This window comes from Bombina bombina, chromosome 12, assembly GCF_027579735.1.
Source record: "Bombina bombina isolate aBomBom1 chromosome 12, aBomBom1.pri, whole genome shotgun sequence".
Taxonomy (NCBI): domain Eukaryota; kingdom Metazoa; phylum Chordata; class Amphibia; order Anura; family Bombinatoridae; genus Bombina; species Bombina bombina.
The window spans coordinates 146,615,586-146,642,616 of record NC_069510.1 but is presented as its reverse complement, the minus strand read 5'-3'; the positions used below and the strand labels follow the sequence as shown (position 1 = coordinate 146,642,616).

Here is a 27,031-nt window from a genome sequence, read left to right as displayed (position 1 = left end):
GATTAGGTGTAATTACCTTAAAATTGTTGTAATATTTTTTAAATGTTTGTAAGTTATTTTTTTATTTTTTGTACTTAAGTTAGTTTATGTAATTGTATTTAATTGTAGTTTTTTGTATTTAATTTATTTAATTAATGTAATGATAGTGTAGTGTTAGGTTTAATTGTAACTTAGGTTAGGATTTATTTTACAGGTAATTTTGTATTTCTTTTAGCTAGGTAGTTATTAAATAGTTAATAACTATTTAATAACTATTCTAACTAGCTAAAATAAATACAAAGTTACCTGTAAAATAAATATAAATCCTAAAATGCTACAATGTAATTATTAATTACATTGTAGCTATCTTAGGGTTTATTTTACAGGTAAGTATTTAGTTTTAAATAGAAATAATTTATTAAAGTATAGTGTAGTGTTAGGTGTAATTGTAACTTAGGTTAGGATTTATTTTACAGGTAAATTTCTGTTTATTTTAGCTAGGTAAGCTATTAAATAGTTAATAACTATTTAATAGCTATTGTACCTAGTTAAAATAAATTGAAATTTGCCTGTAAAATAAATATAAATCCTAAGATAGCTACAATATAATTATTATTTATATTGTAGCTATTTTAGGCTTTATTTTAAAGGTATTTAGTTTTAAATAGGATTAATTTAGTTAATAATAGAAATATTATTTAGATTTATTTAATATTTAAGTTGGGGGGTGTTAGGGTTAGGGTTAGACTTAGGTTTAGGGGTTAATAATTTTATTACAGTGGTGGCGGTGTAGTGGGGGGCAGGATAGGGGTTAATAAATTTATTATAGGTGGCGACGGTGTAGGGGGGGCAGATTAGGGGTTAATACATTTAATATAGGTTGCAGCGGGGTCCGGGAGCGGCGGTTTAGGGGTTAAACTATTTAGTTGCGGCGAGGTCTGGGATTGGCAGGATAGGGGTTAATAAATTTATTATAGAGGGCGGTGGTATAGGGGGGGCAGGATAGGGGTTACTAAGTATAATGTAGGTGGCGGCGGAGTCTAGGAGCAGCGGTTTAGGGGTTAATAACTTTATTGAGTTGCGTGGGGCTCCGGGGGCGCCGGTATAGGGGGTAAAACAGTGTAGTTTAGTGTGGGTGCTTAGTGACAGGCTAGCAATAAAGCTGTCAAAAAGCCGAAGAGCAGCGAGATTGGATGAGTGATAACTCTCACAGTCCGCTGCTCATCGCCCCGTACTTGGTGCGCGGCTTTTTGACAGATTTATTGATAACTTAGGCGAAATTTTTCAGGTCCGCGGCGGCGATGGTAGGCGAGCTTAGGCGGGCGTATTGGTCCGGCGAAGGCAGGTAATTTGACACGTTGATAACTAGGCCTCACTGTATCTGTTTGAGAAATTAGAGGCATGGCAGATACTAGACAATTCCACAGGTAGAAGTGTTTCTTTCCTAAAATATGGTGTCCACAACGTCATTCAATTACTAGTGGGAATATAACTCCTGGCCAGCGGGAGGAGGCAAAGAGCACCACAGCAGAGCTGTTAAGTGTTACTCCCCTACCCATAATACCCAGTCATTCTCTTTGCCTCTGTCAGTGGAGGAGGTGAAGTTTGGTGTCTGAAGAAATGAATTCCTTTTTCGGATACTTTTCCCTGCAAGCAAGGATTTTGGTTTAGCTGAGTCCATGTCAATCTCTTCAGTAGAGTAGTGGTGGCTTTTAAACAGTTAGGAAGTTGTGAGGTAGTCCTTGCTTTGTTTCCTAACACATTGCTGCCCACGGTACAGAAAGACAGAGTTGGTTACTCTGTCCTTTCTTTTTCTACAGGTCTCTGTAGGGAGTATGTGTCCTTTCACGCCTTGTGAGCTGTCTTCCTGCCGGACAGCTAGACTGCAGGTAACTGTTTTTGTCTTCTAGGTCTTGGAGACTTGCACTTCAGAAGAAAATGTCATATGCAGTAGATGGGGACATTTTTAAAATCCTTTATACAGGATTTTCTTTGGCAGTGTGCAGGCACATTATGTATGTTGAGACTAGGGGTTAATCTTCCCTTTATTGGGACGTTTTTCCTCTTTGGGCTAATATTGTTGAAATACTTTTAGTATGTGTGGGGCTTACGTTTTATACAGGGATTTATGTATAAACTTAAAATTTGGCAGGTTTTTTTTTTGCTTGCTTAGCTAGAACAGGCTAACTGACAGACTGCTTGAGCCTTGGTGTAAATTAAGCTCCGGTGTTGTAGGCAGAGGGAAACGCTCGCCTTTTACTTGCTGAGTAGTTTCCTCTCTCTGCCGGTCATGTGACCTCTCTCTGCTGTCGAATTTTCACGGAGCGGAGCAGCATCATTGAATTTTAGTCTCTGCAGTGTCGATCTACTATTGTCAGGGTTTTTCCCTGTTTTGTTTGCCATGTGCTGCTGGCAGCCATTTTACTTACCTCTCTTCCTGACTATGGTGCATTGTGGGGGGATGCTGCTCATTTCCTGCACTTCCTTTTATGGCCAGACTGGTGTGCATCATCCGTGTGAGACAGGATGCAGTCTCAGAATTGTGATGTCATCACTTATTATTTAAAGGGCCTCTGTTCAGTATGCTTTGCCTTTGCGTTGTCTCAGACCTGTTTGTGAGAGTTCCTGTGTATTACCTGGCTGCCTGACGTCCTTCCTGGTTCCTGATCCCTGGCTTGTTCCTGACTCTGCTGTTTTCCTTGTTGCTGATTCCGGCTCGTCTGACTATTCGCTTTGGCTTCTGACTTGGCTCGTCTGACTACCAGCTCTGTTTTAGACTCCTGGCTTGTTATTGGACTTGTGGACTTTTTATTATTTTTTGCTATTTATAAATGTGTGATTATTTTTGCACTTCTCGTCTCAGTCTGATTCCTGGCACCCTGACGTTACGCAAAGGCCATGAATCCTGATGGTGCTAATAATCCACCATTACCTGCCATCATTTACAGAATAGATGTACAGGATCACCGTTTGGATCAATTTGCACTAGCACTGCAAACCCTGCTGACTCGCACTGCACATTTGGACCAAAGTGTAACGCAAGTTATGGCTGCTCCTGTTTCCGCTGCTGCACCTATGCCTACCAGGAGCATGTCCGGTTCTGCACCTCTACCTCAGCGATATGGAGGTGATCCTATTCAGTGCAGAGGGTTTTTGAACCAGGTGGGCATTTACTTTGAGATGTTACCTCAGGCGTTTCCCTCTGACAGAGCTAAGGTGGGATTTCTCATCTCGTTACTCTCTGACGCAGCTCTTGCCTGGGCTAATCCCTTGTGGGAGACAAATAAACCTGTGATTTCAAATTACCCTGAATTTGTGGCCTCCTTTCGAAGGGTATTTGATGTTCCAGCTCGCTCCTCCTCTGCTGCTAAACGACTCATGTCCATTCAGGAAGGTACAAGATCTGTTGCTCAGTATGCTATTGAGTTCCATAAGCTTGCCGCAGAGGTAGGTTGGAACAATGAACCCTTGTTGCTGCCTTCTTTCATGGGCTCTCTGATGCGATTGAAGACGAAGTTGCTGCCAGAGATTTACCAGAGGATCTCGAGGCATTGGTGTCTTTTTTTATCCTAATTGACAGACTCAGAGAAAGGCCCTCTTTCAAGGAGCACTTGCGGAAGCCTCCTGTTCCGTTGCCTCCTACGTGTTCGTTCCCACCCATGCCTCCCTTTCCTCCCATGCTTCCTGGTCCTGAGTCACCAGGTACTGCTGAGCCGATGCAGTTGGGATTAACGCATCTCTCTGCGGCGGAGAGGGCCTTTAGGAGGAGGGAGGGGCTCTGCCTCTATTATGGGTTGCAGGGCCACCGTTTCAAGTCTTGTCCTACATGGCCGGGAAACGCTCACACCTAAGGTCCTGTCTGGGGCAGACCTTGGGTGGTTTATCCTCGTCTCCGAAACCCCTTTAGGAGAAACCTTTGGTCACGGTTGTCCTTTCCTAAGTGGACTCCTCCAAAGTCACTCAGGCTCTTGTTGACTCCGGTGCTTTGGGCTATTTCATTGACAGTGCTTTTGTATCAAAGCACTCCATTCCTGTTTTGCCTCGGTCCTTTCCACTTGCTATTGAGGCTATTGATGTCAGGCCCCTTCAGCCCTCACTCGTTACTCACGAAACTGCTCCGTTTTCCATGGCTGTTGGGGCTCTCCATTTTGAAACCATCCAGTTCAAGGTGATAAACTCTGCACATTTTCCGGTTGTTCTGGATTATCCCTTGCTCCAAAAGCACAACCCCAGTCTCGACTGGCGCAGCTCCTATATTTTGTCATGGTCCCCGCAATGTATTTCCACTTGTCTTCGGAAACCAGTTTAAGTCTTGTGCACTTCTTCGGTATCTTAATTGCCAGAGGAGTACCGAGAGTTCCTAGACGTTTTTGACAAGGTGCGTGCCTGTACGTTGCCTTCTCACCGGTCTTAAGATTGTGCCATAGACCTGCAACCCGGACCCATTCCTCCTCGGGCCGGGTGTACCCTCTGTCTGTTGCAGAGAATTGTCCTATGGAGGAGTATGTTGCCGATGCTTTGTCGCGGGGGATCATCCGCAAATCCTGCTCTCCTGCTGGGGCTGGCTTCTTCTTTGTGAAGAAAAAGGGTGGCGAGTTAAGACCATGCATCGATTATAGGGGTCTTAATCGTCTTACCATTAAGAATGCTTACCCTATTCCGCTCATTACGAAACTCTTTGACCGCCTCAAGGGAGCTGCGGTCTTTACTAAACTTGATTTGAGAGGAGCGTACAATCTCGTTAGGATTGAGGAGGGCCACGAATGGAAAACAGCATTTAACACCAGGAGTGGGCATTATGAGTATCTTGTAATGCCCTTTGGCCTATGCTGTATTTAGCATATACGTCAAATAGGTACAGTTTATAATAACAGGTACGTGACTTTAACTCACTTGAAGCTTTCAGCGTCCTCGCTCATTTTTCCGGTTACCTGTTAGCAGGGCAATGTCAGGTGATGGTCCAATTGGGACCGTTGTAGTGCGCACACTTAATCAAAATAGTTAGAAATGCTTGAAGATGCAAACTCCTACCGGCTCAGTGTGTGCTGTCTGAGCTTGTAGAAAGACTCGGTCCTGGGAGTGTTTTCCTGCAGCAAAGAAAACACTTCCAGGACCGACTCTTTCTATTAGCCCTGTCTGTTTAGTCTTTGAAGTGTCTCACACCTGCATTTGGTTAGCGTTGACATTGATACAGCTAAAGTTACCGGTAATGCTGGATCATTCTAAAATTTGATACGCTTATTTTAACCTTATCCCAATCCATATTTTATTACTCATAAAATTTTTATATTTTTGTATTTTTTATATTTTTCCATTTTTATATCAATATATTTATATATCTTTTGAATCACTGCATTAGGACAGTCGGCCTAAGGCGCCACTGACCTCCTGTTGTCTAACACATTTTACCCACCTCTCTTCCTGACTATGGTGCATTGTGGGGGATGCTGCTCATTTCCTGCACTTCCTTTTATGGCCAGACTGGTGTGCATCATCCGTGTGAGACAGGATGCAGTCTCAGAATTGTGATGTCATCACTTATTATTTAAATGGCCTCTGTTCAGTATGCTTTGCGTTGTCTCAGATCTGTTTATGAGAGTTCCTGTGTATTACCTGGCTGCCTGACGTCCTTCCTGGTTCCTGATCCCTGGCTTGTTCCTGACTCTGCTGTTTTCCTTGTTGCTGATTCCGGCTCGTCTGACTATTCGCTTTGGCTCCTGACTCGGCTCGTCTATTTTCTTTGGCTCCTGACACGGCTCGTCTTACTACCAGCTCTGGTTTTGACTCCTGGCTTGTTATTTGACTTGAGGACTTTTTATTATTTTTTGCTATTTATAAAGGTGTGATTATTTTTGCACTTCTCGTCCCAGTCTGATTCCTGGCACCCTGACAACTGTATGATCGTTTTAGAGACTTCTGGCAGCCAAATTGTGTTAAAGTGTTACGGTAAGGTACCTCAGCCTGTCTGAGGTGTAGGGGGGCTGATTGGTTTATTATTTTAAAGAATTGTTGCATAACGTTCAGGGCCGGACTGGGAAATCAGACCAGCCCTGGAAATTTGTATGGCCCGGCCCAGCCCTGCCCCCTTCAGGTTAGCCCCACCCCCTTCAGCTCAGGCCCGCCCCCTCCGGCTCAGATTTCACCAATGATTAAATTAGTTGATCACTACAATGTCATAATAAATTATATATATATATATATATATATATATATATATTACACACACATAACACATTTATATATTATACATACACTGCCACAATATACAAGATATTTAATAAATGATGTGTACATACAGCATGCAGACCCACCAGCAGCATAACACAGTATTCAATTAACCCCTTGGCTGCCAGAGAGGACTGCTACCCCTTTAGCAGCCAACGGATTATAACATAAACTACTAGGGACATGTGGAATTACAGCGCCTGTGGATCCCTACTACACGCCCCGGTAATCACCTGCTTGTGTCCGGCGGCCTCTCATTCACAATAACTTGCTAAATAAGTTATCCTGCTGATTCCTTTCCTGCATGGATCCATCAGGCGGCGGGACAGTGAGGGCTAACACGCAGCGCGGCAGCAGCAGCTGTTTGCTGGGTAACAGGCAGCGTGAATGACGTCACGCCGTCGCAGGGGTGGTTGCGCAACTTGCGTCTCTGGTCCGTGGAGAGGAGAGCAGAGCTGATCATGTGTGGTGGGGGTACGCGCACAAGCTGTCACCTCAGCAACACTCTCAGTCTGAGATGTGGGCGGCACATAGTGGGGAAGGAGGTTCTCACTATACTCACTGTAATTTTTGGGGCAAAGTAACGGCCACTGCGCAGCTGCGCTCCCTCATACTGTTCTGCGGTGCTGCTTGCTCCTCTCCACACACACTATGTGCAGCTGTCAGCTGCCGGCCCACCAGCCACCGGCCCACCGGGATTTTTCCCGGTATCCCGGCGGCCCAATCCGGCCCTGATAACGTTAAGTGGCTGTGGTATTAAAAATTCTTAGTGACAGTGTATTTAAAAAAATTCTACAATTTAGGAATTTTTTTTGTTTAGTATTATGGACATGAGCCAAGACTCTGTGTGTTGAGAAATGCTTGTTATGCCTTGAGGCACAAATTGTTTTGCCTATACAATTCTGTGCTGCATGCTTAGCTAGAACACTTCAATTTAAAGATAAATTGTTGCCCTATGAGCCCAATGTGTCTCAGGATGATGCTGTCCAGGCAATGCCATAGCTTTCTCCTCAAATGTCTCAAGCCTCTATGGAGTCACATACAGTGCCCTGCAGTTCCTCTCAGCCTCCTGGAGGAGTTTATTTGCCTGCAGATTTTTCTGCACGGGTATCTTCTGCGGTATCTGCAGCATTATCTGTTTTTCCTATGCTGGGAAAATGCAAAAGGAAAATTAGACATTCAGATAGTAAGGTTTCTGTTTCACCTACTGCTACGCAGGTTGCCCTCCCTTATAAGTCTGATGAGGATGACACGTCGGTAGCCTCTGAGGATGAAAGCTCAAATTCAGACAGTGTTATTCCTTTATCTGATACTGAAGAAGTAAACTTAAGATTTAAGTTTGAACACCACATTGTACTGTTAAAGTAGGTATTGGCTACTTTGGAAGACTCAGATACTTCTGTTGTTGTCAACCCTAAGAAATCTAGTATACTTAATAAATACTATGATGTTCCTTCCTCTGTGGAAGTTTTTCCTGTCCCAGATCATGTATGGAGATTATTTCACAGGTATGGGAGAAGCCAGGGATTCATTTCTTCCCATTTAAAAAGATGTTTCCGGTTGCTGACTGCATTAAAGATTCTTGGCGCACGGTGTCTTAAATAGAAGGGGCTATTTCTTCTCTGGCTAAGAGAACTACGATCCCTATAGAGGTTAGCTGCTCCTTTAAAGCTTATTTAAAGATGTATGTTCATCAAGTTCTGCAGTTTGTATTGCCACAGTAGCAAGTGCGGCATCTTATTGGTGCAACACCTTGTCTGAATCAATTTTAGTAGAGACTTTGTTGGAGGAGATAAAAGATAGGATTAAGGCTCTTAACCCCTTAATGACCACAATGAACCCTGTATGTCACTGGTCGTTAAGGTTTTTATCAGGACATAATAGCACAAGTCTAGCAAGAACACGCTATTAATGCCCTCCCTCCAGCAGGCTTTGTGGAATAGAGCAGTCTCAACGCTGGTGGCAAGACCGCGCTATAAAACAATCAAGTCCCAAAAAATGTCCAGCGACATACAGGGTACGTCGCTGGTCCTTAAGGGGTTAAACTAGCCAGTTCCTTTATTTCTGATGCTAACATGCAAGTTATTAGACTTGGAGCCAAGATGTCTGGCTTCTCTGTCCTTGCCCGTAGGGCATTGTGGCTAAAATCTTGGTCAGCTGATGTTACGTCTAAGTCCAATTTTCTGACGCTTCCTTACAAGGGTAAGATCTTGTTCAGACCTAGTCTGGCAGAAAAAAATTCTGTTGATATGGGTGGAAAAGTGTCTTTTCTATCGCCAGACAAGAACAGACTTAAAGGACGTCAAAGTAATTTTCGTTCCTTTCGTAACTTCAAAGGTCAAAAGTCTTCCTCTCCCTCTTCCAAGCAGGAGCAGTCCAAGTCTTCTTGGAAGCCCAATCAGTCTTGGAATAAGGGGAAGCAATTAAAGAAACCCTCAGCTGAGTCTAAGTCAGCATGATGGGTTGAGTCCGGGATCGGATCAAGTGGGGCGGGCAGACTTACCCTGTTTGGTCAAGCGTGGAAACGAGATGTCCCAGATCCTTGAGCTGTGGACATAGTATCTCAGGGTTACAAAATAGAATTCAAAACTTTTCCTCCCAGGGGCAGATTTCATCACTCAAGATTATCTGCAGACCAGGTAAAAAGAGAGGCATTCTTGAACTGCTTTCAGGACCTTTCCTCCCTGGGAGTGATTGTTCTAGTAAGGGAACAGGTTCTAGGATTCTATTCAAATTTGTTCTTGGTTCCCAAAAAAGAGGGAACTATTTGACCCATTTTAGTGCCTCAACAAGTTTTTCAGGGTACCGTCCTTCAAAATGGAAACCATTTGTTCCATTATTCCTTTAGTCCAAGAGGGTCAATTCATGATGACCATAGACCTGAAGGACACATACCTTCATGTTCCTATCCACAGGGATCATTGCAGATTCCTGAGATTCCCCTTTCTAGACAAACACTTTCAGTCTGTGGCTCTTCCGTTGCCACAGCTCCCAGAATTTTCTCAAAGGTTCTGGGGGCTCTCTTGGCAGTGATCAGGTCTCGGGGAGTCACAGTGGTGCCATGCCTGGACTACATATTGGTTCAGGCGCTATCTTTTCAACAAGCAAACTCTCATACAGAGATCTTGTTGTCTGTTCTACGTTCCCACGGTTGTAAAGAGAATCTGGAAAAGAGTTCCCTTGTTCCAGCTACAATAGTGTTTTTTTTGGGGACCATAATAGATTCCCTATATATGAAAAATTTTCTGACTGAGGTCAGAAAATCGAAAATTCTCTCCCCTTGCCTCTCTTCAGTCTACTGTTTGGCCATCAGTGGCTCAATGAATGGAGGTAATTGGTCTGATGGCTGCTTCCATGTATGTCATTCCCTTTGCTCGATTCTATTTGAGAGCTCTGCAATTATGCATGCTCAGACAATGGAGTGGAGACCATTCGTATCTGTCTGAGGATAGATCTAGACCAGTCGACAAGAGACACTCCTGTGGTGGCTTTTCTCAGGACCATCTGTCTCAGGGCTGCTAGGCTGGGTAGCAGTCTGGGACTCGTTAAAGGTGCAGGGACTATGGACTTGGGAAGAGTCTTCTCTCCCCATAAACATCTTGGAGTTAAGAGTGATTTACAATGCTCTGATGGCTTGGCCTTAATTGTCTTTAGCCCGGTTTATCAGGTTTCAGTCGGCCATCACCTCAGTGGCTTTCATCAAGGTAAAAACTCTGAGTTCCTTAGCCATGCAGGAGGTGGCACGGATTATTCAGTGGGCGAAAGCTCACAATCGTTGTCTGCCATCCACATTCCTGGAGTGGACAAATGGGAAGCGGATTTCCTGAGCACATAAACCTTTCATCCCGGGGAGTGAGTTCTCCATCCGGAGGTGTTCTCCATGTTAACCCTCAAGTGGGGGGTGCCGGAGTTTGATTTGATGGTGTCTCGGCAGAACGCCCATCTTCCAAGGTACGGTTCAAGGTCAAGAGATCCTCAAGCCGCTCTGATAGATGCTCTGGCGGTTCCTTGGGGTTTCGGTCTAGCATACCTGTTTCCTCCGTTTGCACTCCTTCTACGAGTTATTGCTCGTATCATACAAGAGAGAGCATTGGTAATTCTAATAGCTCCTGCATGGCCTCGCAGGATCTGGTATGCAGACCTAGTGAAGATGTCATCTCGGCTGCCTTTGAGTTTGTCTCTGAGGAAGGACCTTCTAACTCAGGGTCTATTCCTCCATCCAAATCTTGTTTATCTGAAGCTGACTGCTTGGATATTGAACGCTTAGTTCTGTCTAAGTGTGAATTTTCTGAGTCAGTCATTGAGACCATGATCCAGGATTGCAAGCCTGTTACTCGAAAAATTTACCATAAGGTATGGCGTAAATACCTTTATTGGTGTGAATTTAAGGGCTTCTCATGGAGTAGGGTCAGGATTCCTAGAATTTTGTCTTTTCTCCAGGAAGCTCTGGAGAAAGGTCAGAATTTTGCATTATCTATTTTGTTACACAAACGTCTGGTGGATGTGCCAGCTGTTCAATCTTTTTGTCAGGCCCTGGTCAGAATCAGGCCTGTGTTTAAACCTGTTGTTCCTCCTTGGAGCCTTAATCTTGTTCTCAAAGTTTTGCAGCAGGCTCCGTTTGAGCCAATGCATTCCATAGATATTAAGTTGCTATCTTGAAAGGTTTTGTTTCTTATTGCTATCTCTTCTGCTCGGAGTGTTTCGGAACTCTCGGCTTTGCAGTGTGATTTTCCTTAACTCATCTTTCATGCGGATAAGGCGGTTCTTCGTACTAAATTGGGGTTTCTTACTAAAGTGGTTTCTTACTAAAGTGGTTTCGGATAGAAATATTAAGTAGGAAATTGTTTTTACTTCTCTCTGTCCCGATCCTTCTTCTCATAAAGAACGTCTGTTTCAAAACTTGGAGGTTGTGCGTGCTCTAAAATTCTGCCTACAGGCGACTAAGGATTTTCGCCAGTCTTCTGCCCTGTTTGTTTGTCACCAAAGCGTAAGGGTCAGAAGGCTACTTCTACTTCTCTTTCTCTCTGGTTGAGAACTATTATTCATTTTGCTTATGAGACTGCTGGACAGCAGCCTCCTAAGAGAATTACAGCTCATATATATATTTTTGTTTTTTGCGTGTCATTTTGAAATGAAATTCAGTTTTAAATTGGACAGTTACCCTAAAGCACCAGCTCAACTGCAATGTGTTGATTAACTGGAGAATAAAGCAATTTTTTAAGTTTTATAATATATTACAGCAGTTGAAAATTGCATTACAAATTAGCTGTAAAGAAGAAAATAAAAGAAATGTTAGTTTTTAAAAAGTCTTTTGAATATATTTCTTTCCTTTGCTCTTGTTCTAACATCACATAATTAGAAGTTAAAAATGTAGTAATAAAAATGTCCATTGCTCACAAAAATGTCTGTCTTAAATTCTGAAGTCTCCACTTTGCACACGAGGAAAGACTAGTGGTCGGGGTTGAAAAATCCTTTAAAGCCAATCATTGCTGCTCTGTATTTGACAGTCCTCTTCAAACAGCACTTTGCTCTGGTTACACTGTGTTATTGAAAACTTGCACACAGATTCTTTAAATGGTCTCTCAGTCTGGTTCAGTAGGAATCACAATCACGGGAAAGACTGCTGGCCTGACAGTTGTGCAGAAAACCATCATTGACACCCTCCATAAGGAGCCTCAAAAGGTAATTGCAAAAGAAGTTGGATGTTCCCAAAGTGCTGTATCAAAGCACATTAATAGAAAGTTATGTGGAAGGGAAAAGTGTGGAAGAAAAAGGTGAACAAGCAGCAGGGATGACCGCAGCCTGGAAAGGATTGTCAGGAAAAGGCCATTCAAAAGTGTTGGGGACTTTCACAAGGAGTGGACTGAGGCTGGAGTCAGTGCATCAAGAGCCACCACACACAGATGGATCCTGGACATGGGCTTCAAATGTTGTATTTCTCTTGTCAAGCCACTCCTGAACAACAAACGTCAGACGCGTCTTACCTGGGCTAAAGAAAAACAGACCTGGTTTTTTGCTCAGTGGTCCAAAGTCCTCTTTTCTGATGAGAGCAAATTTTGCATCTCTTTTGGAAACCAAGGACCCAGAGTATGGAGGAAGAATGGAGAGGCACACACTGCAAGATGCTTGAAGTCCAGTGTGAAGTTTCCACAGTTTGTGTTGATTTGGGGTGCCATGTCATCTGCTGGTGTTGGTCCACTGTGCTTCATTAAGTCCAGGTTCAACGCAGCCGTCTACCAGGAGATTTTGGAGCACTTCATGCTTCCTTCCGCAGACGAGCTCTATGGGGATGCTGACTTCATTTTCCAGCAGGATTTGGCACCTGCTCACACTGCCAAAAGCACCAAAAGCTGGTACAATGACCGTGGGATTACTGTGCTTGATTGGCCAGCAAACTCGCCTGACCTGAACCCCATAGAGAATATATGGGGCATTGCCAAGAGAAAGATGAGACATGCGACCGAACAATGCAGAAGAGCTAAAGGCCGCTATTGAAGCATCCTGGTCTTCCATAACACCTCAGCAGTATTCTGAGATTGTGGATTTGGGGTTTTCATGAGCTGTAAGCCATAATCATCACAATTATGACAAATTACGGCTTGAACTATATTGCTTTGCATGTAATGAGTCTATCTCATATATAAGTTTCAGCTTTTAAGTTGCATTAGTGAAATAAATGAACTTTTGCACGATATTCTAATTTTTCGAGTTTCACCTGTATATGGCAGCAGTTGGGAAGAGCACTAGATGGCAGTATCATTCCCTACTGTGTAGTGCTCTAGATGCCTATCCAGGTATCTGTACAACAAACAATACCATTGCAACAAAGCAGGTTTGATACTTTTTAAAATTATAAGCTGTGTCTTAGTCACAAAAAAACATTTTGGGGTTAATATCCCTTTTAATAGGACAATGTTTTACAGTGAATACAATGTTGTGATGTCTTTTCTAAAGGTGACCAATTCTCTGAATACTGTGATAGTCTCATCATAGAATCTCCCCTTTATAGGGTTGTGTAATTAAAGGAATAGCAAAGCGTTATGCAATTTTATAACCTATTATCAAATCTGTCTCATTCTCTTGGTATCTTTTGTTGAAAATGTATGCCTAGATAGGCTCAGAAGCAGCAATGCATTACTGGGAGCTAGCTGCTTATTGGTAGGTGCACACATGTCCCTTGTCTTTGGTTCACCAGATGTGTTCAGCTAGCTCCCAGCGCTGCACCTGAGCCTACCTACCTGTGCCTAAAGAACTAAGCACATATGATAATAGAAGTAAATTAGAAACTTGTTTAAAATGGCATGTCCTGTCTAAATCATGAACGTTTTCTCTTCTGTCCCTTTAATAATTAACAGTAAGTCTAAGCATAAAATACTGACAGTCTTCTCGTCTACCAATGAAGTGTTCTCTTCTTCTGCTTCAGTGCTGGTTTATTAAAGGGACATGAAATACGTTTTTCTCCAACATTGGTGTGTCCGGTCCACGGCGTCATCCATTACTTGTGGGAACATTCTCCTCCCCAACAGGAAATGGCAAAGAGCACAGCAAAAGCTGCCCACACAGCCCCTCCCCAGGCTCCGCCCCCCAGTCAGTCTCTTTGCCGCTCTGAACAAGTAGCATCTCCACGGAGATGGTGAAGAGTATGTGGTGTTTAGTTGTAGTTTTTTATTCTTCTATCAAGAGTTTGTTATTTTAAAATAGTGCCGGTTTGTACTATTTACTCTAAAACAGAAAGGGATGAAGATTTCTATTTAAAAGAGGAGTATGATTTTAGCAGCAGTAACTAAAATCAATTGCTGTTCCCACGCAGGACTGTTGGGGGGAACAGTTTGCAGACTTTTCTGCTTAAGGTATGACTAGTCCATTTTCTAACAAGACTGTGTAATGCTAGAAGACTGTCATTTTCCCTCTTGGGGATCGGTAAGCCATTTTCTTAGACTCTTAACAGAATGAAGGCTTATTATGGGCTATACACTGGTTGACACTCTTGTGGGCTAAATCGATTGCTTTATTTAAGTTTTTTATGAAGTTTGAAGTGATATTTCTAAACTTTTAGTGTTTGGGAACGTTTTTAGGCGCCAGGCTGTCGTTTAGACACCTTCCCAGTCAGGAAGGGCTTTTCACTATAGTAGGCAGAGCCTCATTTTCGCGCCATAATTGCGCAGTTTCTTTTGTTTGCAGTGCATGCAGCTTCATGTGAGAGGGTCTGGTGATCATTGAAAACGTTCCTGGAAGGCTTAATTTGGTATCGTATAACTCCCAAGGACAGGTGAAGTCGCAGCAAACGCTGTGGCTGGGACTGTAGTGGGGTAAAAATTGCTAATTGATTAAACGGCTCCGGTTTCCTCATTTAAGGGGTTAAAAGCTTGAAAATTGGGGTGCAATACTTTTAAAGCATTAAGACACTGTGGTGAAAGTTTGGTAAAGATTGAATATTTTCTTCATAGTTTTTCACACATTCAGAAATAAAGTGTGCTCTGTTTAACATTTAAAGAGACAGTAACGGTTTTGTTTAAAAACGTTTTTTTTGCATTATTAGCCTGTTTAAGCCTGTCTAACATGTCTGTACCTTCAGATAGAACATGTTCTGTATGTATGGAGGCCAAGGTGGTCTCCCCTTCAAATGTATGTGATAATTGTGCCATGGCGTCCAGACAAAGTAAGGACAGTACTGTCACATTTAATAAGGTTGCCCAAGATGATTCCTCAAATGAAGGCAGTGGGGATAGTGCTTCATCCTCTCCTTCTGTGTCAATACCAGTTATGCCCGCGCAGGCGACCCCTAGTACATCTAGCGCGCCAATGCTTGTTACTGTGCAACAATTAACGTCGGTAATGGATAATTCCATAGCTAATATTTTATCCAAAATGCCAGCATTTCAAAGAAAGCGTGATTGCTCAGTTTTAAATACAGTGGAGCAAGAAGGCGCTGACGATAATTTATCTGTCATACCCTCACACCAGTCAGAAGTGGCAGTGAGGGAGGATTTGTCGGAGGGAGAACTTTCTGATTCAGGAAGAATTTCTCAACAGGCAGAACCTGATGTTGTGACGTTTAAATTTAAGTTAGAGCATCTCCACGCATTACTTAAGGAGGTACTAACTACACTGGATGATTGTGACTCTTTGGTAATTCCAGAAAAATTGTGCAAGATGGACAAATTCCTAGAGGTCCCAGTGCACCCTGATGCCTTTCCGATACCTAAAAGGGTGGCGGACATAGTGAATAAGGAGTGGGAGAAACCAGGCATACCTTTTGTCCCACCTCCTATATTTAATAAATTGTTCCCCATGGTCGACCCAAGGAAGGACACATGGCAAACAGTCCCTAAGGTTGAGGGGGCAGTTTCTACGCTAGCCAAACGCACGACTATTCCCATTGAGGACAATTGTGCTTTCAAAGATCCTATGGATAAAAAATTGGAGGGTTTGCTTAAAAAGATTTTTGTTCAGCAAGGTTACCTCCTCCAACCAATTTCGTGCATTATTCCTGTCACCACGGCGGCGTGTTTCTGGTTCGATGAACTAGAAAAGTCGCTCAATAAAGAGACTCCATATGAGGAAGTCATGGACAGAATTCACGCACTTAAGTTAGCTAATTCCTTTATTTTAGATGCCGCTTTGCAATTAGCGAGATTAGCGGCGAAAAATTCAGGGTTTGCAATTGTGGCGCACAGAGCGCTCTGGCTAAAGTCTTGGTCGGCGGATGTATCTTCCAAGACAAAATTGCTTAATATCCCTTTCAAAGGTAAGACCCTTTTTGGGCCAGAATTGAAAGAAATTATTTCAGACATCACTGGGGGGATGGGCCATGCCCTCCCACAGGATAGGCCTTTCAAGGCTAAGAATAAGTCAAATTTTCGTTCCTTTCGTAATTTCAGGAACGGACCGGCTTCTAACTCTGCAGCCTCTAGACAAGAGGGTAACGCTTCCCAGGCTAAACCAGCTTGGAAACCAATGCAAGGCTGGAACAAGGGTAAACAGGCCAAGAAGCCTGCTGCTGCTACCAAGACAGCATGAAGGGGTAGCCCCCGATCCGGGACCGGATCTAGTAGGGGGCAGACTCTCTCTCTTTGCTCAGGCTTGGGTAAGAGATGTTCCGGATCCCTGGGCACTAGAAATAGTCTCTCAGGGTTATCTTCTAGAGTTCAAGGAACTTCCTCCAAGGGGAAGGTTCCACATGTCTCGCTTATCTTCAGACCAAATAAAGAGACAGGCATTCTTACATTGTGTAGAAGACCTGTTAAAGATGGGAGTGATACACCCAGTTCCAACAGTGGAACAAGGTCAGGGGTTTTACTCAAACCTGTTTGTAGTTCCCAAAAAAGAGGGAACTTTCAGACCAATTCTGGATTTAAAAATTCTAAAAAAGTTTCTCAGAGTTCCATCGTTCGAAATGGAAACCATTCGAACAATTTTACCTACAATCCAGGAGGGTCAATATATGACTACCGTGGATTTAAAGGATGCGTACCTACATATTCCTATCCACAAAGATCATCATCAGTTCCTAAGGTTCGCCTTTCTGGACAAACATTACCAGTTCGTGGCTCTTCCATTCGGTTTAGCCACTGCTCCCAGAATTTTCACAAAGGTGCTAGGGTCCCTTCTGGCGGTTCTAAGACCGAGGGGCATTGCAGTGGCACCTTATCTAGACGACATTCTAGTTCAAGCGTCGTCTCTTTCCAAGGCAAAGGCTCATACAGACATTGTTCTAGCCTTTCTCAGATCTCACGGGTGGAAGGTGAACGTAGAAAAGAGTTCCCTGTCTCCGTCAACAAGAGTTCCCTTTTTGGGCACAATAATAGATTTTTTAGAAATGAAGATCTTCCTGACAGAAGTCAGAAAGTCAAAGCTTCTAAACGCTTGTCAAGTTCTTCACTCTATTCTGCAGCCTTCCATAGCTCAGTGCATGGAAGTAGTAGGATTGATGGTTGCAGCAATGGACATAGTTCCTTTTGCTCGAATTCATCTAAGACCATTACAACTGTGCATTCTCAATCAGTGGAATGGGGACTATGCAGACTTGTCTCCTCAGATTCAAGTAGACCAGATAACCAGAGACTCACTCCGTTGGTGGTTGACTCAGGATCACCTGTCTCAGGGAATGAGTTTCCGCAGACCAGAGTGGGTCATTGTCACGACCGACGCCAGTCTATTAGGCTGGGGCGCGGTCTGGGATTCCCTGAAAGCTCAGGGTCTATGGTCTCGGGAAGAGTCTCTTCTCCCGATAAAAATCCTGGAACTGAGAGCGATATTCAATGCTCTCCGAGCTTGGCCTCAACTAGCAAAGGCCGGATTCATAAGATTCCAGTCAGACAACATGACGACTGTAGCTTACATCAACCATCAGGGAGGAACAAAGAGTTCCTTGGCGATGAGAGAGGTATCCAAGATCATCAAATGGGCGGAGGATCACTCCTGCCATCTATCTGCAATTCACATCCCAGGAGTAGACAGCTGGGAGGCGGATTATCTGAGTCGTCAGACTTTCCATCCGGGGGAGTGGGAACTCCACCCAGAGGTTTTTGCCCAGTTAACCCAATTATGGGGCATTCTAGACATGGATCTGATGGCGTCTCGTCAGAACTTCAAGGTTCCTTGCTACGGGTCCAGATCCAGGGATCCCAAGGCGACTCTAGTGGATGCATTAGTGGCGCCTTGGTCGTTCAACCTAGCTTATGTGTTTCCACCGTTTCCTCTCCTTCCCAGGCTCGTAGCCAGGATCAAACAGGAGAAGGCCTCGGTGATTCTGATAGCTCCTGCGTGGCCACGCAGGACTTGGTATGCAGACCTGGTGAATATGTCATCGGCTCCACCATGGAAGCTACCTTTGAGACAGGATCTTCTAGTACAAGGTCCATTCGAACATCCAAATCTAGTTTCTCTGCAGCTGACTGCTTGGAAATTGAACGCTTGATTTTATCCAAGCGTGGGTTTTCAAATTCAGTGATAGATACTCTGGTCCAAGCCAGAAAACCTGTGACTAGAAAGATTTACCATAAAATATGGAAAAAATATATCTGTTGGTGTGAATCCAAGGGATTCTCCTGGAGTAAGATTCCTAAGATTCTTTCCTTTCTCCAAGAGGGTTTGGATAAAGGGTTTGTCAGCGAGTTCTCTAAAAGGACAGATTTCTGCCTTATCTGTTTTGTTATACAAACGCCTGGCAGCTGTGCCAGATGTACAAGCTTTTGTACAGGCTTTGGTCAGAATCAAGCCTGTTTACAGACCCATGACTCCTCCTTGGAGTCTAAATTTAGTTCTTTCAGTTCTTCAAGGGGTTCCGTTTGAACCCTTACATTTCATAGATATCAAGTTACTATCTTGGAAAGTTCTGTTTTTGGTTGCTATTTCTTCTGCTAGAAGAGTTTCTGAATTATCTGCTTTGCAGTGTGATCCACCCTATCTGGTGTTCCATTCAGATAAGGTCGTTTTGCGTACCAAGCCTGGTTTTCTTCCAAAAGTTGTTTCCAACAAGAATATTAACCAGGAAATAGTTGTTCCTTCTCTGTGTCCGAAACCAGTTTCAAAGAAGGAACGTTTGTTACACAATTTAGATGTAGTCCGTGCTTTAAAGTTCTATTTAGAAGCAACAAAGGATTTTAGACAAACCTCATCTTTGTTTGTCGTTTACTCTGGTAAGAGGAGAGGACAAAAAGCTACTGCTACCTCTCTTTCTTTCTGGCTGAAAAGCATTATCCGATTGGCTTATGAGATTGCCGGACGGCAGCCTCCTGAAAGAATCACAGCTCACTCTACTAGGGCTGTGGCTTCCACATGGGCCTTCAAGAACGAGGCTTCTGTTGATCAGATATGTAAGGCAGCGACTTGGTCTTCCTTGCACACTTTTGCCAAATTCTACAAATTTGATACTTATGCTTCTTCGGAGGCTATTTTTGGGAGAAAGGTTTTGCAAGCCGTGGTGCCTTCTGTTTAGGTAACCTGATTTGCTCCCTCCCTTCATCCGTGTCCTAAAGCTTTGGTATTGGTTCCAACAAGTAATGGATGACGCCGTGGACCGGACACACCAATGTTGGAGAAAACAGAATTTATGCTTACCTGATAAATTGCTTTCTCCAACGGTGTGTCCGGTCCACGGCCCGCCCTGGTTTTTTAATCAGGTTTGAATTTTTTTTTTCTCTATACACTACAGTCACCACGGCACCCTATAGTTTCTCCTTTTTTTTCTCCTAACCGTCGGTCGAATGACTGGGGGGCGGAGCCTGGGGAGGGACTGTGTGGGCAGCTTTTGCTGTGCTCTTTGCCATTTCCTGTTGGGGAGGAGAATGTTCCCACAAGTAATGGATGACGCCGTGGACCGGACACACCGTTGGAGAAAGCAATTTATCAGGTAAGCATAAATTATGTTTTTTCTTTCTTTTGGTATTAGAATATAGCATGCAATTAATAAATACATCTCCTATTAATATGTATGATCTAATTTACTTTGTTCTTTTTGTATCCTTTATTGAAAAGTATACCTAGGTAGGCTCAGAAGCTTCTGACTGGTGGTTGCACATATAGGCCTCAGGACATTGGCTAACTCCCAGTAGTACATTACTGCTCCCTAAACAAAGGATGCCAAGAGAATAAAGCAAATTAGACAATAGAAGCAAATTGTAAAGTTGTTTACAAGGGTATGATCTTGGGTTTCATATCCCTTTAATGCCTCCTCTTTTCAACACTTAAAGGGACATGCAAGTCCAGATTAAACACATGGATCAGACAGTGCATGCTATTTTAAGAGTTTCTATCTTAATCACAAATGTTTAATTTAGATTTTGCTGACCCTTTAAGGCACTGACACATTATCAGGAAGCCAATAAATGAAATACATCTGGAAATAAACTCTTATGGTCCATAATTTGTAAGTTACAGAGAGGGAGAGGAAACTTCCAGTGCATCCTTGGCTAATTGGTTAGATATCATTGTTCACTTTACACTAAACTTGTAAAATGTTGTTTTGCTTATTCATTTACAAAACTAATAAAATTGTTGAAAATTTGTCTTAACTAAACAAACAAGAAATTGTTTATTTACTTTTTCCTGTTAACAGAAACTTAAATGAATTAACGTTTCATATTCGTTCATTTATTTAGTTGCACAGTCAGTAAAGTCAACATAAACGTTCATGATTCAGACAGAGCATGCCATTTTAAATCTTTCCCATTAACTTCTATTATGTAATTTGCTTCGTTCTCTTAGCATCCTTTTGGTGAAAAGCATACCTAGATAGGCTCAGGAACCACAATGCACTACTGGGCGCTAGGTGTGTGAGGTGACCTAGATATCATACTTTGGTTCAAGTCACCCCATCAGAGTCTCTGGAGTTGGAGAATGGTGATCTCCTTGTAACTTGTATGACAAGAGGAGTGTAACATTTGTGCTTGAGTTGACCATACTGATGACCTAAAGCTCTCTGGTCGGGTGAGATTATCTAAGGAGTTTCGTCAGTAATGTGAGGTCCCTCAAGGAATTTTATAAAGGCAAATTTTAGTTTGAGAGCCGTTTATCTCGGTAGTTCTCATGTGAAGGTCAGACACCCACAGTACAATATAGGGTCTAAAAAAAGATTTTATAAGGTCCTAGGGGCTAAAACTGAGCGGGATCTTAAATATGTAAACTGTAGATGTGTGGCGCAATTGTAGACCAATGAGATGTGTGTTTATGTGTAGGAGGACCCGCGCACAGTGCCGGCTTGCAGCAGCTGGACACCATACTGCAACTGAATGGACAGGCCGTGGAGCACTGGAAATGTGTGGAACTGGCGCATGAGATCAGGTAAATAACGTTATCAAACTCTTTTGTCAGATCTATCACCTTCTTGCCAAACATTCTTTCTCTCAAGGAAATTCTTAGTTTTCCTTTGTAATTCTTCATTGTTCTGAGATGTTCATGTGGAGACAAAGTGTATACCTTTAAAATGTTTGTTGATGGAAAGTAAAACATATTTTATTAATTATTTTCTCTGTTTACTTTGTTGTAAAATACGTCTGCAAAATTGTGCTTGTTCCGGTCAGCCTTGAGTGCCTCCATTTTTAAAAGGATATGAAACTACATTTTTATGAGTCAAATACTGCAGCAATTTTTAAGAGACTTTACAATTGACTTGTATTATCAAATTGACTTTGATCTCTTGTTGAATAGCAAGTAGGTAGGCTGTAGTACTGTAAGCTAGCTGGTAATTGGTGGCTACACACACTCCTTTTGTCATTGGCTTACCAGATGTGTTCCGTTCCCTGTAGTGCATTCCTGCGCTGGAGCTGATTTTAAAGGGACATTAAACACTTTGAGATATTAATATGATATGTTTAATAATTATATGTAGTAAAACAACTTTGCAATATACTTTTATTATTTATATTGTTCCCTTTTCCTTTAATTTAATTCTGAATATTGTGGGCTTCCCAAATTCCTCTTAAAAGTAAAGTGCAGACACAGCTGTATTCTACACAGTCATTGGTTGCTCACTCTAGTAAGCCATTTATAATTCTACACAGTCATTGGTTGATCACTCTAGTAAGCCATTTATAATTCTACACAGTCATTGGTTGCTCACTCTAGTAAGCCATTTATAATTCTACACAGTCATTGGTTGCTCACTCTAGTAAGCCATTTATAATTCTACACAGTCATTGGTTGCACACTCTAGTAAGCTATTTATAATTCTACACAGGCATTGGTTGCACACTCTAGTAAGCTATTTATAATTCTACACAGTCATTGGTTGCACACTCTAGTAAGCTATTTATAATTCTACACAGGCATTGGTTGCACACTCTAGTAAGCTATTTATAATTCTACACAGTCATTGGTTGCACACTCTAGTAAGCTATTTATAATTCTACACAGTCATTGGTTGCACACTCTAGTAAGCCATTTATAATTCTACACAGGCATTGGTTACACACTCTAGTAAGCCATTTATAACTGTCCCTAACTGGCGATAGCAGAAAAAGAAACCTAAGTTACAATATGGTGACACCCACTTCTTTATGGACATTAAAAGGTTAACCTTATTTTTTCAATATTTAAAACGAATCTAATTTAAAAACAATACGTCTATTATTCTCTGGCCAATCTTTGATTTTTTTAGTGTTTAATGTCCCTTTCTCCAACATAGGTGTGTCCGGTCCACGGCGTCATCCTTACTTGTGGGATATTCTCTTCCCCAACAGGAAATGGCAAAGAGCCCAGCAAAGCTGGTCACATGATCCCTCCTAGGCTCCGCCTACCCCAGTCATTCTCTTTGCCGTTGTACAGGCAACATCTCCACGGAGATGGCTTAGAGTTTTTTAGTGTTTAACTGTAGTTTTTATTATTCAATCAAGAGTTTGTTATTTTAAAATAGTGCTGGTATGTACTATTTACTCTGAAACAGAAAAGAGATGAAGATTTCTGTTTGTATGAGGAAAATGATTTTAGCAGAAGTTACTAAAATCCATGGCTGTTCCACACAGGACTGTTGAGAGGAATTAACTTCAGTTGGGGGAACAGTGAGCAGTCTTTTGCTGCTTGAGGTATGACACATTCTAACAAGACGATGTAATGCTGGAAGCTGTCATTTTCCCTATGGGATCCGGTAAGCCATTTTTATTCAGACAGTAAATAAGGGCTTCACAAGGGCTTATTAAGACTGTAGACATTTTCTGGGCTAAATCGATTCATATATTACACATATTTAGCCTTGAGGAATCATTTAATCTGGGTATTTTTGTTAAATAATATCGGCAGGCACTGTTTTAGACACCTTATTCTCTAGGGGCTTTCCCTAATCATAGGCAGAGCCTCATTTTCGCGCCGGTATTGCGCACTTGTTTTTGAGAAGCATGACATGCAGTCGCATGTGTGAGGAGCTCTGATACATAGAAAAGACTTCTGAAGGCGTCATTTGGTATCGTATTCCCCTTTGGGCTTGGTTGGGTCTCAGCAAAGCAGATACCAGGGACTGTAAAGGGGTTAAAGTTAAAAACGGCTCCGGTTCCGTTATTTTAAGGGTTAAAGCTTCCAAATTTGGTGTGCAATACTTTTAAGGCTTTAAGACACTGTGGTGAAAATTTGGTGAATTTTGAACAATTCCTTCATACTTTTTCGCAATTGCAGTAATAAAGTGTGTTCAGTTTAAAATTTAAAGTGACAGTAACGGTTTTATTTTAAAACGTTTTTTGTACTTTGTTATCAAGTTTATGCCTGTTTAACATGTCTGAACTACCAGATAGACTGTGTTCTGAATGTGGGGAAGCCAAGGTTCCTTCTCATTTAAATAAATGTGATTTATGTGATACTGAAAATGATGCCCAAGATGATTCCTCAAGTGAGGGGAGTAAGCATGGTACTGCATCATTCCCTCCTTCGTCTACACGAGTCTTGCCCACTCAGGAGGCCCCTAGTACATCTAGCGCGCCAATACTCCTTACTATGCAACAATTAACGGCTGTAATGGATAATTCTATCAAAAACATTTTAGCCAAAATGCCCACTTATCAGCGTAAGCGCGACTGCTCTGTTTTAGATACTGAAGAGCATGAGGACGCTGATGATAATGGTTCTGAAATGCCCCTACACCAGTCTGAGGGGGCCAGGGAGGTTTTGTCTGAGGGAGAAATTTCAGATTCAGGGAAAATTTCTCAACAAGCTGAACCCGATGTGATTACATTTAAATTTAAGTTGGAACATCTCCGCGCTCTGCTTAAGGAGGTATTATCCACTCTGGATGATTGTGAGAATTTGATCATCCCAGAGAAACTATGTAAAATGGACAAGTTCTTAGAGGTCCCGGGGCTCCCAGAAGCTTTTCCTATACCCAAGCGGGTGGCGGACATTGTAAATAAAGAATGGGAAAGGCCCGGTATACCTTTCGTCCCTCCCCCCATATTTAAAAAATTGTTTCCTATGGTCGATCCTAGAAAGGACTTATGGCAGACTGTCCCCAAGGTCGAGGGAGCGGTTTCTACTTTAAACAAACGCACCACTATACCCATAGAAGATAGTTGTGCTTTCAAAGATCCTATGGATAAAAAATTAGAAGGTTTGCTTAAAAAGATGTTTGTTCAGCAAGGTTACCTTCTACAACCTATTTCATGCATTGTCCCTGTCACTACAGCCGCGTGTTTCTGGTTCGATGAGCTAGTAAAGGCGATCGATAGTGATTCTCCTCCTTATGAGGAGATTATGGACAGCATCCGTGCTCTCAAATTGGCTAATTCTTTCACCCTAGACGCCACTTTGCAATTGGCTAGGTTAGCGGCGAAGAATTCTGGGTTTGCTATTGTGGCGCGTAGAGCGCTTTGGTTGAAATCTTGGTCAGCGGATGCGTCTTCCAAGAACAAACTCCTTAACATTCCTTTCAAGGGGAAAACGCTGTTTGGCCCTGACTTGAAAGAGATTATCTCTGATATCACTGGGGGTAAGGGCCACGCCCTTCCTCAGGATAGGTCTTTCAAGACCAAAAATAAACCTAATTTTCGTCCCTTTCGTAGAAACGGACCAGCCCCAAGTGCTACGTCCTCTAAGCAAGAGGGTAATACTTCTCAAGCCAAGCCAGCCTGGAGACCAATGCAAGGCTGGAACAAGGGAAAGCAGGCCAAGAAACCTGCCACTGCTACCAAGACAGCATGAAATGTTGGCCCCCGATCCGGGACCGGATCTGGTGGGGGGCAGACTCTCTCTCTTCGCTCAGGCTTGGGCAAGAGATGTTCTGGATCCTTGGGCACTAGAAATAGTGTCCCAAGGTTATCTTCTGGAATTCAAGGGGCTTCCCCCAAGGGGGAGGTTCCACAGGTCTCAATTGTCTTCAGACCACATAAAGAGACAGGCATTCTTACATTGTGTAGAAGACCTGTTAAAAATGGGAGTGATTCATCCTGTTCCATTAGGAGAACAAGGGATGGGGTTCTACTCCAATCTGTTCATAGTTCCCAAAAAAGAGGGAACGTTCAGACCAATCTTAGATCTCAAGATCTTAAACAAGTTTCTCAAGGTTCCATCGTTCAAAATGGAAACCATTCGAACAATTCTTCCTTCCATCCAGGAAGGTCAATTCATGACCACGGTGGATTTAAAGGATGCGTATCTACATATTCCTATCCACAAGGAACATCATCGGTTCCTAAGGTTCGCATTCCTGGACAAGCATTACCAGTTTGTGGCGCTTCCTTTCGGATTAGCCACTGCTCCAAGGATTTTCACAAAGGTACTAGGGTCCCTTCTAGCGGTGCTAAGACCAAGGGGCATTGCAGTAGTACCTTACTTGGACGACATTCTGATTCAAGCGTCGTCCCTTCCTCAAGCAAAGGCTCACACGGACATAGTCCTGGCCTTTCTCAGATCTCACGGATGGAAAGTGAACGTGGAAAAGAGTTCTCTATCTCCGTCGACAAGGGTTCCCTTCTTGGGAACAATAATAGACTCCTTAGAAATGAGGATTTCTCCAACATAGGTGTGTCCGGTCCACGGCGTCATCCTTACTTGTGGGATATTCTCTTCCCCAACAGGAAATGGCAAAGAGCCCAGCAAAGCTGGTCACATGATCCCTCCTAGGCTCCGCCTACCCCAGTCATTCTCTTTGCCGTTGTACAGGCAACATCTCCACGGAGATGGCTTAGAGTTTTTTAGTGTTTAACTGTAGTTTTTATTATTCAATCAAGAGTTTGTTATTTTAAAATAGTGCTGGTATGTACTATTTACTCAGAAACAGAAAAGAGATGAAGATTTCTGTTTGTATGAGGAAAATGATTTTAGCAACCGTTACTAAAATCCATGGCTGTTCCACACAGGACTGTTGAGAGGAATTAACTTCAGTTGGGGGAACAGTGAGCAGTCTCTTGCTGCTTGAGGTATGACACATTCTAACAAGACGATGTAATGCTGGAAGCTGTCATTTTCCCTATGGGATCCGGTAAGCCATGTTTATTAAGATTGTAAATAAGGGCTTCACAAGGGCTTATTAAGACTGTAGACTTTTTTCTGGGCTAAATCGATTCATTATTAACACATATTTAGCCTTGAGGAATCATTTAATCTGGGTATTTTGATAAGATTATATCGGCAGGCACTTTTTTAGACACCTTTCTCTTTAGGGGCTTTCCCAAATCATAGGCAGAGCCTCATTTTCGCGCCGGTGTTGCGCACTTGTTTTTGAGAGGCATGACATGCAGTCGCATGTGTGAGGAGCTCTGATACATAGAGAAGACTTTCTGAAGGCGTCATTTGGTATCGTATTCCCCTTTGGGCTTGGTTGGGTCTCAGCAAAGCAGACACCAGGGACTGTAAAGGGGTTAAAGTTAAAAACGGCTCCGGTTCCGTTATTTTAAGGGTTAAAGCTTCCAAATTTGGTGTGCAATACTTTTAAGGCTTTAAGACACTGTGGTGAAATTTTGGTGAATTTTGAACAATTCCTTCATATTTTTTCGCAATTGCAGTAATAAAGTGTGTTCAGTTTAAAATTTAAAGTGACAGTAACGGTTTTATTTTAAAACGTTTTTTGTACTTTGTTATCAAGTTTATGCCTGTTTAACATGTCTGAACTACCAGATAGACTGTGTTCTGAATGTGGGGAAGCCAGAGTTCCTTCTCATTTAAATAAATGTGATTTATGTGACAATGATGCCCAAGATGATTCCTCAAGTGAGGGGAGTAAGCATGGTACTGCATCATTCCCTCCTTCGTCTACACGAGTCTTGCCCACTCAGGAGGCCCCTAGTACATCTAGCGCGCCAATACTCCTTACTATGCAACAATTAACGGCTGTAATGGATAATTCTGTCAAAAACATTTTAGCCAAAATGCACACTTATCAGCGTAAGCGCGACTGCTCTGTTTTAGA

At 42.7% G+C, this 27,031-nt stretch overlaps 1 protein-coding gene across 2 annotated transcripts in view; it reads left to right on the top strand.

Annotated features, from left to right (window-relative positions):
- The window catches only part of RGS3 (regulator of G protein signaling 3), a 1,044,909-nt gene that overhangs the window by 444,121 nt on the left and 573,757 nt on the right, over window positions 1–27,031 (top strand). For both annotated transcript variants that reach the window (XM_053695840.1, XM_053695841.1), the window contains one exon: window positions 20,883–20,988. In XM_053695840.1, coding sequence (XP_053551815.1) covers window positions 20,883–20,988 — 106 coding nt within the window. The remainder of the gene's footprint in view (window positions 1–20,882; window positions 20,989–27,031) is intronic.